Consider the following 15,180-nt stretch of genomic DNA (forward strand, 5'->3'; position numbering starts at 1 on the left):
AAAGAAAAAAAAAGAACAGCGGACAGAAAGGAAGGGAGAGGGAGAAAGGGAGAGGGAGAGAGAGAGAGGGAGAGAGAGAGAGAGAGGGAGGAAAGGGAAGGGGAGGGAGGGAGGAAAGGGGGAGAGGGAAAGGGGGGGCAGGTGGGCAGTGTTGTGGTGTCATAAGATGCTAACATTGTTTAACCAAGAAGTGGTTAAAAGTACGTTGGCCTTGAGGGAGAGAACCTTAGAATTACTCAAGGCTTTTATAAAGCACCTTACTAACAAGAAACTAGTCAAAAGACTCAGTTTGTATAGTGGCCCACACCTTTAATCCAAGCACTGGGGAGGCCAGTCTAGGTCACATAATGAGACTCTATCTCAAAAAAATGGGGAGGTGGAGGTAGGAGGTTTGAATTTTGAGGGCTGACCAGGCCAAACAAACCAACCAACCACACTCAGGGACCCAATATTAAAAAAAAAAAAAACTAAAAGCAAAAGTTCTGGGGAGGGGGGGAGGAGGGAGGCTGGGAAGGGATGGGAAGGGTAAACAAAGGAGGAGGCTGCAATGCTTGGTAAGAAATGTACGCATTATCCTGCCCATGCAATTGTAACCCCTCTGTACAGTATGTCCACAAATAAAATAAAATTAAAAAAAAAAAGTTCTGGGGATGTATGCTCAAGTAGTAAAGCATTGGCCCAGAAATTTTAACTCCAAATTCAACTCCCACCCTCTAACGACTCCATTTGAAATACAAAGTAAGGTTAAACACTTAGGAATTGTGTGTGTGCCTATAGTAGGGCTTGAACTTCAGGCCTCTAGCTTTTGCATGGCTTTTTTGCTCATGGCTGGCATTCTACCGTTTGAGCCACATTTCATTTCTAACTTTTTGTTGTTGGCTGTGGGGCTTGAACTCTGGGCCTGGGCACTGTCCCACAGCTCTTCAGCTCAAGGCTAGAGCTCTACCACTTGAGCCACAGCACCACTTCTGGTTTTCTGGTGATTAATTGGAGATAAGAGTCTCATGGACATTCTTGCCTAGGCTGGCTTTGAACCATGATCCTCAGATCTCAGCCTCCTGAGTAGCTAGGATTACAGACCTGGGCTACTGGCACCCAGCTCATTTCTAGCTTGAGTGTGGGCATAGGCCATGTACATGCGTGTGCAAATCCTGGAGCCTAAGTGATGTCCCTGAACTTTTTTGCTCAAGGCTATTACTCTATTGCTCTATCACTGCTCTAGTTCTGGGTTTTTTTTTTTTTTTTTTTGCCAGTTAACTGAAGAGTCTCAAACCTTTCTGCGCAGGCTGGCTTAGAACTTCAATCCTCATATATCAGCCTCCTGAGTAGCCAGGATTACAGGCATGAGCCACTGGCACCTGGCTTTGTTTTTCTGTTTTGCCAGTTCTGGGGCTTGAACTCATGTCCTGGGCACTGTCCCTGAGCTTCTTTTGCTCAAGCTGGCCCTCTTCCACTTGAGACACAGCATCACTTCTAGCTTTTTCTGAGTACTTTATTGGAGATAAGAGACTCACGGCCTTTCCTGCCTGGGCTAGCTTCAAACCACGATCCTCAGATCTCAGCCTTCTGAGCTTGGCTCTATATATTTTAAAAAGCTAAAAAACTGCAATGACCAAAAGTCAAAACATGTACAAAGAGCCAACCTGTCCTTGTTCTTCAAAGTTTGACAAGCACTTTGGTAATAGAGGGTAGGACAACTCATTTTATATGCAACCCATCTTACTGTTGTTCTGAAGATTGAGCCCAGGACTTCTCACATGCTAGGCATATACTCAACCACTGAGCCACACTCCAGCTCAAAATTTAATCAGCCTTTAAAATGGACACACTGAGAGCAGAGGTGATTTATTTCCCATAGTCTCCTCATAACTCATAAACATGTCTGGGATACACCAGATTGGATTTGGGAATAAAAAGACTGATTTGGCTGCAAAGTCACCCCATAAACATGGACCTTTAATCAACCTCTGTTCCTTTTCTATAGATTAGGGAGGCTAGAGGAGATGAGCTCTAACATGCCAGGATGAGAGAGACAGAGAACACAAGAGAACGAGAACGAGACAGGAGAACAAGTACACGTGCCCAGGCTTGACAGTGGGTTTGAAAGTAGGCCTCTGTAGATTATGCCCACAATATGAGCCACACCAACAAACTCTGCTCCAATGGGGGCTTTCACAGCACAGCCAGAACAGAACACTGCATAGCTTAGCTTTGTTCCCAGCACACACCATACACAAGAGTCGGCAACAGGAGCACAGCCTGGCTTGATTCAATGAGCTGTAATGACTGCAATTTGAGGTAGGCATGAATCTTGTGTTGGAGAGCAAAGAGCAGAAGAGATCAGGCTCATATTTGCTTGCCTTTAGGAGGCAGCCATGACCTTACCACACAGAGGAAAATTGGATAAACAAGTGCAGCAGCTCCTTTGTTTCTGCTGATGGGAATTGATACTGACACTGGGAGTCAAATGTGGGAGGGCCAGCCCAGGCCGGCTGAAGGCTACCAAGTAAGAGCACGGCAGTTGTCTGTCAATGACGTGCTGGATGGATGGGTGTCCTGTCAGAGCTCTTTTAGGTGAGATTTCAGAAGGCAAGATAAGGATTTTGTCGGTTAAGAGGACTAAGAACAAAAACTTAGAACTACAGAGAGGAGGATTTGATGAGAGAACAAGAAATCACTCTGGTGAAGTTAAACCCCCGGAACAAGAAATTAAGTTAACCTCCCCGCCCCCAATCTTGTCACCTATCTCAAAAACTTTTCCAGGGGCTGGGAAGTTGACTCTGTGGTAGAGTGCTTGCCTTGCATGCATGAGGCCCTGGGTTCGATTCCTCAGCACCACATAAGCAGAAAAAGCCAGAAGTGGTGCTGTGGCTCAAGTGGTAGAGCGCTAGCCTTGAGCAGAAGAGCTGAGGGACAGTGCCCAGGCCCAGAGTTCAGGCCCCACAGCTGACCATAAAAAAAAAAAAACTTTTCTAAACTAGTCAGCATTTTATAGTAGTTTATTACCCTAGTAAGTCCCCTTAAAGACTGTTTCAATTCTGACATCACTTTTGGGAGAGGCAGAGAACTGACAAACAGGAAAATCCTTCTTCCAGTACAAGAAATGGCCAAGTCAGAAAAGAGATAGTAGTCCTTCTTGACCCTAATGCAGTACCTCAATTGTCAGAAGACTCAGGCATTAGACTCCAGAGAAACACAGGATAAAGAATCTCTTTCCAGGCAAAAAGAGATCCAAGGGTAGAAAGTGTTTCAACAAAAAGCACATTACATGTAACTCTCAAAACCTGGGCAACTCTGATACTGTTACTACAGTTAGATTTCCTGGATACAAGATTTCTTTTCTACACCACCCCCCACCCCCCAACCATGAAACCTGTGTCAAATCTCCCCTTACAATAGGATAGGGAGTCAACAAAGAGAAAGGCAGGAAAACAAAAGGAGGAACATCTGAGGCAGGAAAGATAACTATAAAAATGGTAGATCAACAGCGTCATTTCTATATTGAGGAAAATGTCAGCTTGAAGAGCTGGGGAATCTGGAGTGGGCAGATCAGAGAGGAAGATAATAGAGTTGGGAGGAGGGGTAGTTGAAAGCAGCAGCAGGATACAGCAAATAGCAAGCAGAGGAAAAAAAAAATAATAAAGCCACAAGAGAAGCAGGCACTTAGCTTAATGGAAGTGGGAAAGCATTCTTGAAGAAAAAGGCTCCAGGCAGGGGGAAGAAGCAACTTAACCTTAGAAAGAAGGAGAAGAAAGGCTCTTGGGAAAAATAGGGCTCAGTCCACAACAAAGACACATTAGGCTGTGACAGTTGCTTAGAATGGTTCCCAAACCTTTCACTCGGCATCTCGTCAAAGACTTGTTCGCTAGACACCAAGTTTTCCAACCTTTGCATTAAGTCCCATATAGCCATTAAAAGGAGCTCGCTCCCCTCGGCGGGGCACTAACCAACCCATTTCAAAACTCACTTGGCAAAGTGGAGGTGTGGCTCAAACGCTAGAGCACCCGCCTTGCGCGGAAAAAAAACCAGCAAGAAGAGTGTGAGGCCCTGAGTTCAAACCCTAGTTACCAGCAACCAAAACCAACAAAAAGCACACCAACACCTCGCACGGCTTCCGTGTCGAGGAGGGAGGAGGCGAACTACATCAATCCCCACACATCCAAGTGTCCTTTGACTCACAGGAAGCAGCCAATAGGTCAGTCCACTTGTCCTCAACAACCGTTAACTTTAACTTTGCTCGAAATCTGACCAGCACAATGGGGTCCATCCACAGTGTCGAGAATGCTCCCCTCCCGGCCCCCCGAGGCCGCCTCCTGTAGGCTAGTAAGTCGTGTCTGGGACTACTTTGGGTCCGGCTTGGGATGGCGCAAAGACACCCCCCCCATCCCCAGAAGTTATTCCAAGTCTTCCCAAGGATACGCTTAGTCTTGGGGTATCTGCTACCCAGGGTCCCCCCATCTCCAAGCGTCGTGGGGAAGTTTTTCAGGGCTACCCCCGCAGGGGCCGTCCGAGGGAGGCGCTCGGGGGCCGGCGAGGGGGGCGGCGCCCCGGGCACCTCCAGGGGGTCGCCGGGGCCCCGGCCCGCGCTCCTCGGGACCCCCGCGTCTCGGCAGAGGCCTGCGGATCGTGAGTCTCCCGCGGGTCGCAGGGCCCCGCACTCGCCGCTCAGCCCCGCAGGGAGGCCGCCCGTCCCGGGCCCCCGCGGGCCCCCCTCAGGGCCGCCACAAGTTTCCAAAGAAGCGCAACGTCTTCCCGGGAGTCTCCGGGGCTGCCCTGCCCTCTAGGAGTCGCAACACCAACTTCTCGGCCGCCTCCGATTTATCTCTTCTCGCACAGTCCCCTAGTCCCGAGGCCCCCTAACAAGACCTTCCGGCGTGGGAGAGAAAGAAACGACCACTCACAGCTTCACTACATTCTCCACCACAGCCGCCATCTTCCCGGCTCCTCTCCCTCAGGCCGGGAGGCCCCGGAGCCCGCAGCGCGCAGGCGCAGAGGCTGCCCAGGGCACCCGCTTCCTCTTCCCTCTGCGCAGGCGCAGCTCGAGAGCGCGCGCGCGCGCGCGCACGAGGGGGAGCGCGGGAGAACGAGCTTGGTGCGCCGCCTCCAAGGAAAAACGAGGGGAAGGTGGGGGAGCCCGTGTGCGCAGGCGCAACTGGGATAAACGCGCAACTAGAGGCGCAAGCTCGAGTCCCTCCTCCTCCCTGTAGAGCTGAGGCACGAGGGCCTGTCCTGGTGCAGAAATGAGAAGGCCAAAGGTTGGTGGAAAGCCAGGAGACCTGGGGAGAGGTGTCCTGACTCACTTGCTTTTAGTTTTGTCCTCAAAGGTGAGGAGCTAGTGGGTAGCCCAAAGTAAGAGCAGTGCCCACACAGGTGCCCATTTCTGAGGGAGAAAAGTGAACACTCAGAACTAGGCTGTTCCTTAGCCTGTCAGGATCTGACAAGAGGTACCTTACCTAGCCGGGCACGCATGACTCACACCTGTGATCCTAGCTACTCAGGAGGTTGAGATCTGAGAATTAGCTGGGGCAGGAAAGTCTCTGAAATTCTTATCCCCAATTAGCCACCAAAAAGAAGTAGGACTGTGGCTCAAGTGGTACAGCTCTAGACTTGAGCACAAAAGCTCAGGGTCAGGCCTAGAGTTCAAGCCCTAGGAACAGCACAAAAACAAATCATTGTACCACTAAATCCAGCCCTTGAACTTCACTATATCCTCCTCTTCTTGGCTTCCTACCCCTAAGGGCATTCTGGCCACAATTTCCCCAGTGCAAATTTTCTTATCTCTTCTGTACCCTGCATTTCCTTTCTATATGAAATCAAGCAAATCTGTGTGCAAATATGGTTTAATGTCCCCCTTAAAAAAATTAAAAATGGGCCGGGTGCTGGTGGCTCACGCCTGTAATCCTAGCTACTCAGGAGGCTGAGATCTGAGGATCGAGGTTCAAAGCCAGACCGGGCAGGAAAGACTGTGAGACTCCTATCTCCAATAACCCACCATAAAACCGGAAGTGGCGCTGTAGCTCAAGTGGTAGAGCACTCGCCTTGAGCTGAAGATCTGAGGAACAGCGCCCAGGCCCAGAGTTCAAGCCCCACGACCGACAAAAAAAAAATTAAAAATGGGGGCTGGGAAGGTGGCTCAGTGGTAGAGTGCTTGCCTTGCATGCCTGAGGCCCTGGGTTCGATTCCTCAGCACCACATAAAGCAAAAAACAAAAAGCCGGAAGTGTCGCTGTGGCTCAAGTGGTAGAGTGCTAGCCTTGAGCTGAAGAGCTGAGGGACAGCGCCCAGGCCCAGAGTTCAGGCCCCACGACCAGACCCCCCCCAAAAAAAATTAAAAATGTAAGCCACACTCCAGATACTCAGGCCTATAAACCTAGGTACTTAGGGAGCTGAGATCTGAAGGTCAAAGTTTAAAGTCAGAGAGGGTAGACAAATCAGTGTGACTCTTTTCTCCAATTAACCATCAAAAAGCCAGAAGTAGGACTGGGAATGTTGCTCAGTGGTAGAGTGCTTGCCTTGCATGTATGAGGCCCTGGGTTCAATTCCTCAGCACCAAATAAGCAGAAAAAGCTGGAAGTAGAGCAGTGGCTCAAATGGTAGAGCGCTAGCCTTGAGCTGAAGAGCTGAGGGGACAGTGCCCAGGCCCAGAGTTCAAGCCCCATGGCCAACCAAAAAAAAAAAAGGAAAGAAAAGAAAGAAAAAGCAATGACAAATATAGCTAAATAATAGCTATTCAACACACTGAGCCAGCATAGCAACCAGGATCTAGTGTCTTATAAACAGGAGCCAAGGAGCAGGAGTGGAGGGGCACTCTTATAATCTAAAATAATGACTCTTGGGGGCTGGGAAGGTGGCTCAGCGGTAGAGCGCTTGCCTTTCATGCCTGAGGCCCTGGGTTGGATTCCTCAGCACCACATAAGCAAAAAGAAAAAAGCCGGGGGCTGGGATGTAGCTCAGTGGCAAAGTGTTTGCCTAGCAAGTGCAACGTCCTGGGTTCGATCCCCAGTACCAAAAAAGAAAAGACAAAAAAAAAATACAGTTTAAAAAAAAAAGAAAAGAAAAAAGCTGGAAATGGTGCTGTGGCTCAAGTGGTAGAGCGCTAGCCTTGAACTGAAGAGGTGAGGCCCAGAGTTCAGGCCCCACGACCAGACCCAAAAATAAATAAATTAAATAAAATAAAAATAATGACTTGCGAAATGTGTTCTGTTTCTGCATCTCTGGGCTCTGGCTTTAGACTCCAAAGGAGAAATTCTTCCACCAGGGGGCACAAGAGAGGTTTCTGTAAATCATGAGATGAGATTTGGTTATGGTCCATTTTTTGCTCTACATGCATTTAGGGGCTGAGAGAATTATAAATGAAAGTTAGTGAATCCTCTGAGATGTTCCTACTTAATATTACATTCAGGTAGTTAGGCCAGGAAGACTACTGATTAGGTGTTTGATTCTAGTCTCCCACTTTAAGACAAACTAAAACAGAAAGTGAAAATGAAAATCTTAAAATCATTGCAAAGCTAGAACTAATTACTAGGCCAACATTTAGGATCTAAAATCCAGAGTAATCCCAGAATTCAATACAGTTTTTATCCTGGGAATATTTGTTGATCTGGAAGATCCAGTAACTGTGAAAGTAAACTGTTGTTTGTCAGTTTTTATGGGGAGGAACAGAAATTAAAATCCAAGACTTGCCCACAATTAGAAATCAGATACTTCACCACTGAGCACTTGTATACTTTAATATAGACCTCAACTTTTATGGACTTGAAACCCAAAATCCTATTATCTGAATTGAGCAGGAAAAGTCAAATGTGAAAGTTGGACTAAGGTGGACCCATCAGGAAAATCAATGAGTCTGGAAGCCATCCTATTAAATGAAGGAAACCAGGTTCACAAGGACAAATGGTCAGGTTTTCTCATAATGTGGATGTTAGACCTAAAATATAAGCATGCATAAACACATACAGGATCATGCATGTCTGTGTGTGTATGAAAGGGGGTATGCATGAGATACCATGGTGAAACCTGTTGGAACAATTAACATGTACTTAACAAAAATGACACACACAAAAAAAGACCAGGCACCAGTAATCCTAGCTACTTAGGAGGCTGAGATCTAGCTGTGATTCAAGTGGTAGAACATTAGATTTGAGCAAAAAACTCAGGGACAGTATCCAGTACCTGAGTTCAAATCCCAGGACAAGCACACCCAAACGTGCATGTGTGAGCACATATACACAAAAACTAGAAGAGCCAGGCACCGGTGGCTCATACCTGTAATCCTAGCTAATCAGGAGGCTGAGATCTGAGGACCACGGTCCAAAGCCAGCCTGGGCAGGATAGGCCATGAGACTTATCTACAATAAAGCACCAGAAAACTGGAAGTGGCACTGTGGCTCAAGTGGTAGAGTGCTAGCTTTGAGCTGAAGAGCTGAGGGACAGTGCCCAGGCCCAGAGTTCAAGCCCCATGACTGACCAAAAAAAAAAAAAAGCTAGAAGAAATTTTATTTATTTATTTATTGTCATGGGGCTTGAACTCAGTGTCTAGGCCCTGTCCCTGAGCTCTTTTGTTCACAGCACTGTACCACCTGAGACACAGCTCTATTTCCAGGTTTTGAGTGGTTAACTGGAGATAAGAGTCTCGCAGACCTTCCTGCTCAGGCTGGCTTCAAACCGTGATCCTCAGATCTCAGCCTCCTAGTAACTGTGATAATAGGCGTGGGCCACCGGCACCTGACTAAGAAATGTTGAATATTTAAGAAAATAGATGTTTATCCTGATTTGAACACATAGAATTTATACCCATATTGAAACGTGGTACTCTATAAATATACACAATTTTTCTATGTGAAAAATAAACAGTGGAAATACATGCTAATATAAATATATCCAATTTTTCTATGTGAAAAATAAATAAAACACTTAGTGGAAATACATGCTAAAATATTTGGTGTACAGTAGTATGACATCTACAGTTTATTTCCAAAAGATCAAGAAAAAAATGGTGTTTTTGTTTTTGTTTTTGCTGTTGGTCGTGGGGCTTAAACTCTGGGCCTTAAACTCTGGGCCTGGGGGCTGTCCCTCAGCTCTTCAGCTCAAGGCTAGAGCTCTACCACTTGAGCTACAGCACCACTTCCAGTTTTCTGGTGGTTAATTGGAGATAAGAATCTCATGGACTTTCCTGCCTGGGCTGGCTTTGAATCATGATCCTCAAATCTCAGCCTCCTGAGTAGCTAGGATTATAGGCAATAGCCACCTGTGCCTGGCTTTTTTGTTTGTTTTTAAAGCTAACACTGGCTTAACATCAGGGCCTCTTGCTGTCACTCAGCCGTTTCCTTCACAACTGGAAATCTACCATTTCAGTTCTTACTTTTTGCAGGCTAATTAGAAATAAGAGTCCTGGGATTTGTGTACAAAGCTGGCTTTGAATCATGATTCTCAGATCTCAGCTTCCTGAGTAGCTAGGATTTTAGGCATGAACCACCAGCACCCAGCAAGGTTTTTTGGTGCAAAAAGGTAAACAAAGAAGCTAGAAAACTAAAAACAAACAAGATGTGGATGGAAGGGAAACAATATGAGTTGAGTAGTAAATTGATTTAAATTCTTCTTCTTTGCCTCTACTCCTGTGTACAGTATATGTTGGTGGAAATTTTTTTTTTTTGGGTCCGGTTGTGGGGCCTGAACTCTGGGCCTGGGCACTGTCCCTCAGCTCTTCAGCTCAAGGCTAGCGCTTTACCACTTGAGCTATGGAGCCATTTCTGGCTTTTTCTGCTTATGCGGTGCTGAGGAATCGAACCCAGGGCCTCTGGCATGCAAGGCAAGCGCTCTACCACTCAGCCACCTTCCCAGCCCTGTTGGTGGAAATTTTATAACATAGTTCATAGGTTGCAAAATATTAAGGTGAGCAGGTGAGAGAATGACAGGAAGAATGGATAGAAGTCCTGGAATGGAGGTGATATTAAGACTTTGAATTGTCTCCCTTTGCAAAGAGTGAATGAGTGTGTGTGTGTGTGTGTGTGTGTGTGTGTGTTTTGCTGGGGTCCAAGCTCAGGGTCTTGCACATACCAGGTAAGTAATCTACTCATGATCTACAACGCCAATGACCTTTCTAAAATATTTGCATGTGGCTGCATGTCTCTCTGCTCCAAATTCTTCAGCAGCTTCTCATTGTGTGAGCTTCAGCCTTGTAAGCACGAGTTAGATGTTAACTGACATCAGCTTGTATTCCAACCTGACAGTTCCACCTGAATCCTGAATTTTTTGTTTTGTTTGGTTTTCGTTTTGGTCAGTTGTAGGGCTTGAACTCATGGCCTGGGTGCTGTCCCTAAGCTCTTTTTGCTTAGGGCTAGCTAGGGCACTACCACTTTAAGCCATAGCGCCATGTCTGGTTAATCTGGTGGTTCATTGGAGATGAGCCTCACAAACTTTCCTATCTGGGCTGGCTTTTAACTATGATCTTTAGATCTCAGCTTCCTGAGTAGCTAGGATTACAGGGGTGAGCCACCAGTGCCAGGCCCCTATGCAGTTTGGCTCAAGGCTGGCACTCTGCCACTTTGAGCCACAGCTCCACCTCTGATTTTCTGGTGGCTAACTGAAGATAGGAGTCTTACATGGGCTGGGAAGGTGGCTCAGCGATAGAGTGCTTGCCTTGCATGCATGAGGCCCTGGGTTTGATTCCTCAGCACCACATAAACAAAAAAAGCTGGAAGTGGTGCTGTGGTTCAAGTGCTAGAGCACTAGCCTTGAGCTGAAGAGCTCAGGGACAACGCCCAGGCCTAGAGTTCAAGCCCCACGACCGACCAAAAAAAAAAAAGTCTTACAGACTTTCCTGCCCAGGCTAGTTTTAAACCGTGATCCTCAGACCATATCCTCCTGTGTAGCTAGAATAACAGGTATACCAACAGGGCCTGGCCTGAGTTATTTTGTTACAAATCACAATTGGTTTTGTTTGTTTTCTGACGCTTGCGCTTGAACTGAGATGGGAACTATCTCTGAATTTCTTTCTTTTTTTTGTTTTGTTTTGTTGGTCATGGGCCTGAATTCTGGGCCTGGGGGCTGTCCCTCAGCTGTTCAGCTCAAGGCTTGCGCTCTACCACTTGAGCCACAGCGCCACTTCCAACTTTTTCTGCTTATGTGATACTGAGGAATCGAACCCAGGGCCTCATGCATGCAAGGCAAGCACTCTACTGAGTCACCTTGCCAGCCCTATCTCTGAATTTCTTTTGCTCAGGGTTAGCTCGACCACGAGCCAGAGCTCTACTTCTAGTCTTTTTAGAGTAGTTTATTGGAGTTAAGATTCTCATAGGTTTTCCTGCCTGGGCTGGTTTTGAACCATAATCAGATCTCAGCCTCCTGAGTAGCTAGGACTACAGACGCAAGCTACCAGCACCCAGCATAATCATTTTTCAATCTTCCATGCAGACATGAATCCAAGTTGCCCCTAATGTTTTTTTTCAATCATCCTGCAAGGTAGGTTAGCGATGGGAAAGTGAGTCTCACATGGCTGGGTACAGCTCAGAGGTCCATTTCATCTGCCCCGTGATGGCTCCTCTGCCATTCAGTCAGTTCCTTGGCTTATGCATTGAGCACAGGCCTGTGAGCTCAGGTCTGGCTCAGACTCACGTCTGCCACCCCATTGAGTACAGGCCCATGTGGGGGCAACTCTGCCTCAGGCATTTGTTCCCAGTCACATTTCCTCCCTAGCATTTGTCATGTTAGCGATTGCTCTTCCTTGTTCCCAGTTAATACCCTAGACCCCGTCACCCTGTCAGCTCCAAGGAGCATAGGCCACCTATGCCTTCTGTCCCCCTGGAGCCACACACTGAGGAGACTGTAGATGCTCACTAAACAGCACCCATGGGGCAGCCCGCTGATCAGTGTTCTTTCCATCCCTACTCATCTTTCTTCCTGAGTGCTCCCTCCCTCGCTCCTCTGAAGCTGGAGACACTGTTGGTCCCCTATACATGGCCCGTGGTTGCTCTTTTACTCTTGGATTTCCCCTCGTAAAGCCCAGTCACCTGAGCAGACTCGGGACATTAGTTCAGCCACTTCTTGCTGCACACCGGAATCCATGTCCAAATAATCCAGGATTGACATTTTATTTCTCACCATGGGCTGACAATCAAGTTCAGCCCTTCCGAGAACAAGACCTTCCCCTCACCAAGCCCTACAGAAAAAGTCTCCCTCACAGGTATCTCTGGCTCATGGAGACTGACTGACCTTTGGGAAAGAAACCTGGGACAAAGGCACAGGGTCCTCAGCCACCACAGCAGCAGCAGCAACCATGTTTTATTGCAACCAGAATCCCCTGGTCATGTAAAGAAGGGATGGGGCAGAGCATGACGCAGGACAGATGTGTCGCTGAGGCCATGCTCCCAGTCTGGAAAACAAAGCCAGAGAACAGGAAATGCCTACCCTTCAATCAGCCCCATGCGTGCTTCAAGGCAGAGTTCCATTTCAGCAGAGCTTTTCCCCTAGGGACTCGTAGGAAGGGCAGGGCCCGCTGGCCCGAGATGCTCAGGGCACTGTGGACCAACATTTACGTGTGTCCTTGGTGGATTGATCAGGAAGAGTGTGGAGACCCAGTGTGCCCATGGGGAAAAGAAGGGAGGGAAACTGCTCAAAATGAGAATCACTGGCCAATGCTCACAGATGGGACCTGGGATCCTCACTGCTAGGCCAGGCCCGGGTCTACCCCCTGTCTCCAGATGTCATCCCAGCCTGGGTACCCTTGCCTGCTCCGCCTACTGTCCTATGTGGGAATCTGCACATGGTCCAGTTCCTGATCCATGATCTGAAGGACGTCATCCAATATAGAGGGCCCCAGGTCCACGTGCAAGGACAGCAGGGAGCTGGCCTGAGACAGGAAGGGCTCTTCAGCCCCCGACTCCGGGGTGAGCCCATTGTGGGGAGAGCTAGCCTCCGGAATCCTCCAGATGTCCACACTTCCTGCCTCCTGTGGGGAAGACTGAGGCGTCTCCAGGTGCAGGCGAGGGGGCTTGGGCGGCGCCTGCGCTGTGGGCAGCGTGAGGGCCTGGGGCCCGCCGATGACCGGGAGGGAGATGGCGTTCTTGAGCAGCGGCGATGGCCCGTCAGGGTGCTCCCTCCCACACAGCGTGGCTGTGCGGGTGAACTGGAAAGGGAGGTCGAAGCTGCCATCCTCCTCCGACTCCTCCACCGCTGTTCCTGGCAGAAGGTGGAACTTGCCTTGCAGGAAGGAGATGTCCCCAAACATGTCATCTCCGCCACCACTGCCAATATGGATGGTGTGGCGGAAGTCCCCGAGCGGCGGGCTGATCATGTCGGAGGACAGCAGGTCCCGCAGCTTCTCCTTCTTGCCCTTGCGACTGCTGCGCTTCAGATAGATGGGGACCTTGGTGGACATGGCCACTTTAGCACTCAGGCCTGGCTGCGCAGCCCACGGCCCAAAGCAATGGCTCCAGAGGATGGTTGTTCAGACACCAACACTGGCCAGAGGGCTAAAGCCTGGGGTGTGGGATGTTCACCCAAGGAATTACAAAAAAGAAGATGAACGGCCAGCGAGGTTGCGGGGTGGAGGAGAGGGGTTGAGTGACAAAAGTCAATTTCTCCCCCAAGCGTTGACAATTCTCTGGAAATAGGAGGCCTGAACGTGGAGATCTTGTCTGAAGCGATGCACTTGGTCTTGTCTCCAAGATTCCCTCCTGATCCAGGACTGAGGGGCTGAAACACAAAGGGGACATAACAAGTTAGGGACAGGAGAAACAAAGCCAGAAACTGTCATCTTGTTTCTGGTCCCTATGCATCACTCCTGAAACCCAGCTGTGGCCACTGTTATTGAGGAGAGATTGCTGGAAGCATGTCCAGTCTATCTCCATATATGTATACATATATATACACATATATATGTGTGTATATATATATATATATATATATATTTAATACTAGGGACTGAACCCAAGTTCTCAACCACTGAACCATGCCCCCAAGTCTGTGTGTGTATTTTTGAGACAGAGTCTTGCTAACTTTGCCCAGACTTGTCTTGGGCTTGAGATCCACCTACCTCTGACTCTACATATCTGAGACTCCAAGTGTGAACCACCATGCCCAACTCAGAAGCATGTCATCATAGATCAGCAAGGTCTTACAGAGTAGACTACAAGTGCCAAGCCCTTCACTTTTTTTTTTTTTTTCTCTTGTCCTTTGTGGGGCCTGAACTCTGAGCCTGGGCGCTGTCCCTTAACTCTTCAGCTTAAGGCTAGTGCTCTACCACTTGAGCCACAGCACTACTTCCTTTTTTCTGGTGGTTTATTGGAGATATGAGTCTCACTGACTTTCTTACCCAGGTTGGCTTTGAACCGTGATCCTCAGCCTCCTAAGTAGTTAGGATTACAGGCGTGAGCCACCAGTGCCCAGCCCCTTCACTTTATAGGAGGGGAATGGAGACATGGAATCAGAGTAACAGGCCAGAAGTCTCTTGCTCTTGGTTCCTGGCTCCACTCATCATCCTCATCCAAATACTCACTCCCTAGCCTGACCCGTGCTGCACACTGGTTGTTTCTGACACGATTACATTGGGTGGGGTGGGGTGGGGGTCTTCACCTCTGATTTCAATTTCCTTCTCAGCTGAGGACAGAGGAAACTGTCTCCCACCCAGGCCAAGCCTGGCATAGGCTGAGGGTGCAGAAAGGTGTTCGGCCAATAGGGCTGAATGAGTGGCATCTTGCACTGGGTGAGATCACCTAGGACTTTCCCTTTTCTCCTCCCAGAGGTGAAGAACTTATGGGCAGTAGCTGAGTCTAATTCTGTCTCTGTCCCTCTCCCTTGCCCCAGCATCGAAAGGGAAGGTAGAGTGGAGAGTGCAAATCTTTTCTTTTGTTTAGACGTTCATAACCTCAACTTTTTGGGTGTTTTTGAGGTCTTAGGGGTTGAACCCAGGACCTCCTGCATACCGGACAAGCTTTCTAGCACTGTCCTCTGCCATCGACCTCTTAATGATAACCATGTAATATTTATATGCTCATGTTTATGAGTCAGAAAAAAAAATCTAGCCAGGTGCCGGTAGTTCATACCTGTAATCCTAACTACTCAGGAGGCTTGAGATCTGAGGGTCGAGGTTCAAAGCCAGCCCAGGCAGGAAAGTCCTTGAGACTCTTATCTCCAATAAACCATTCAGAAAACTGGAAATGGTGCTGTGGCTCAAGTGGTAGAG

At 48.3% G+C, this 15,180-nt stretch overlaps 2 protein-coding genes across 4 annotated transcripts in view; both read right to left on the bottom strand.

The window, feature by feature from the left end:
* The window catches only part of Dpf2 (D4, zinc and double PHD fingers family 2), a 20,141-nt gene extending 15,161 nt beyond the window's left edge, over window positions 1-4,980 (bottom strand). Inside the window, exon 1 of one of the 3 annotated variants that reach the window (XM_013020920.1) lies at window positions 4,902-4,980. In XM_013020920.1, coding sequence (XP_012876374.1) covers window positions 4,902-4,933 — 32 coding nt within the window. In that variant the 5' untranslated portion in view covers window positions 4,934-4,980. Of the gene's footprint in view, window positions 1-4,179; window positions 4,228-4,901 lie in introns of those variants that run through there. The other 2 variants (XM_013020922.1, XM_013020921.1) reach the window with 2 other exon arrangements.
* Window positions 4,981-12,243: 7,263 nt separating this feature from the next.
* The window catches only part of Cdc42ep2 (CDC42 effector protein (Rho GTPase binding) 2), an 8,332-nt gene continuing 5,395 nt past the window's right edge, over window positions 12,244-15,180 (bottom strand). The window contains exon 2 of the mRNA XM_013020940.1: window positions 12,244-13,691. Within this exon, the coding sequence (XP_012876394.1) occupies window positions 12,742-13,374 (633 nt within the window). The 5' untranslated portion in view covers window positions 13,375-13,691 and the 3' untranslated portion in view covers window positions 12,244-12,741. The remainder of the gene's footprint in view (window positions 13,692-15,180) is intronic.

The sequence above is a fragment of the Dipodomys ordii genome, unplaced genomic scaffold (genome assembly GCF_000151885.1).
Source record: "Dipodomys ordii isolate 6190 unplaced genomic scaffold, Dord_2.0 Scaffold54, whole genome shotgun sequence".
Lineage (NCBI taxonomy): Eukaryota > Metazoa > Chordata > Mammalia > Rodentia > Heteromyidae > Dipodomys > Dipodomys ordii.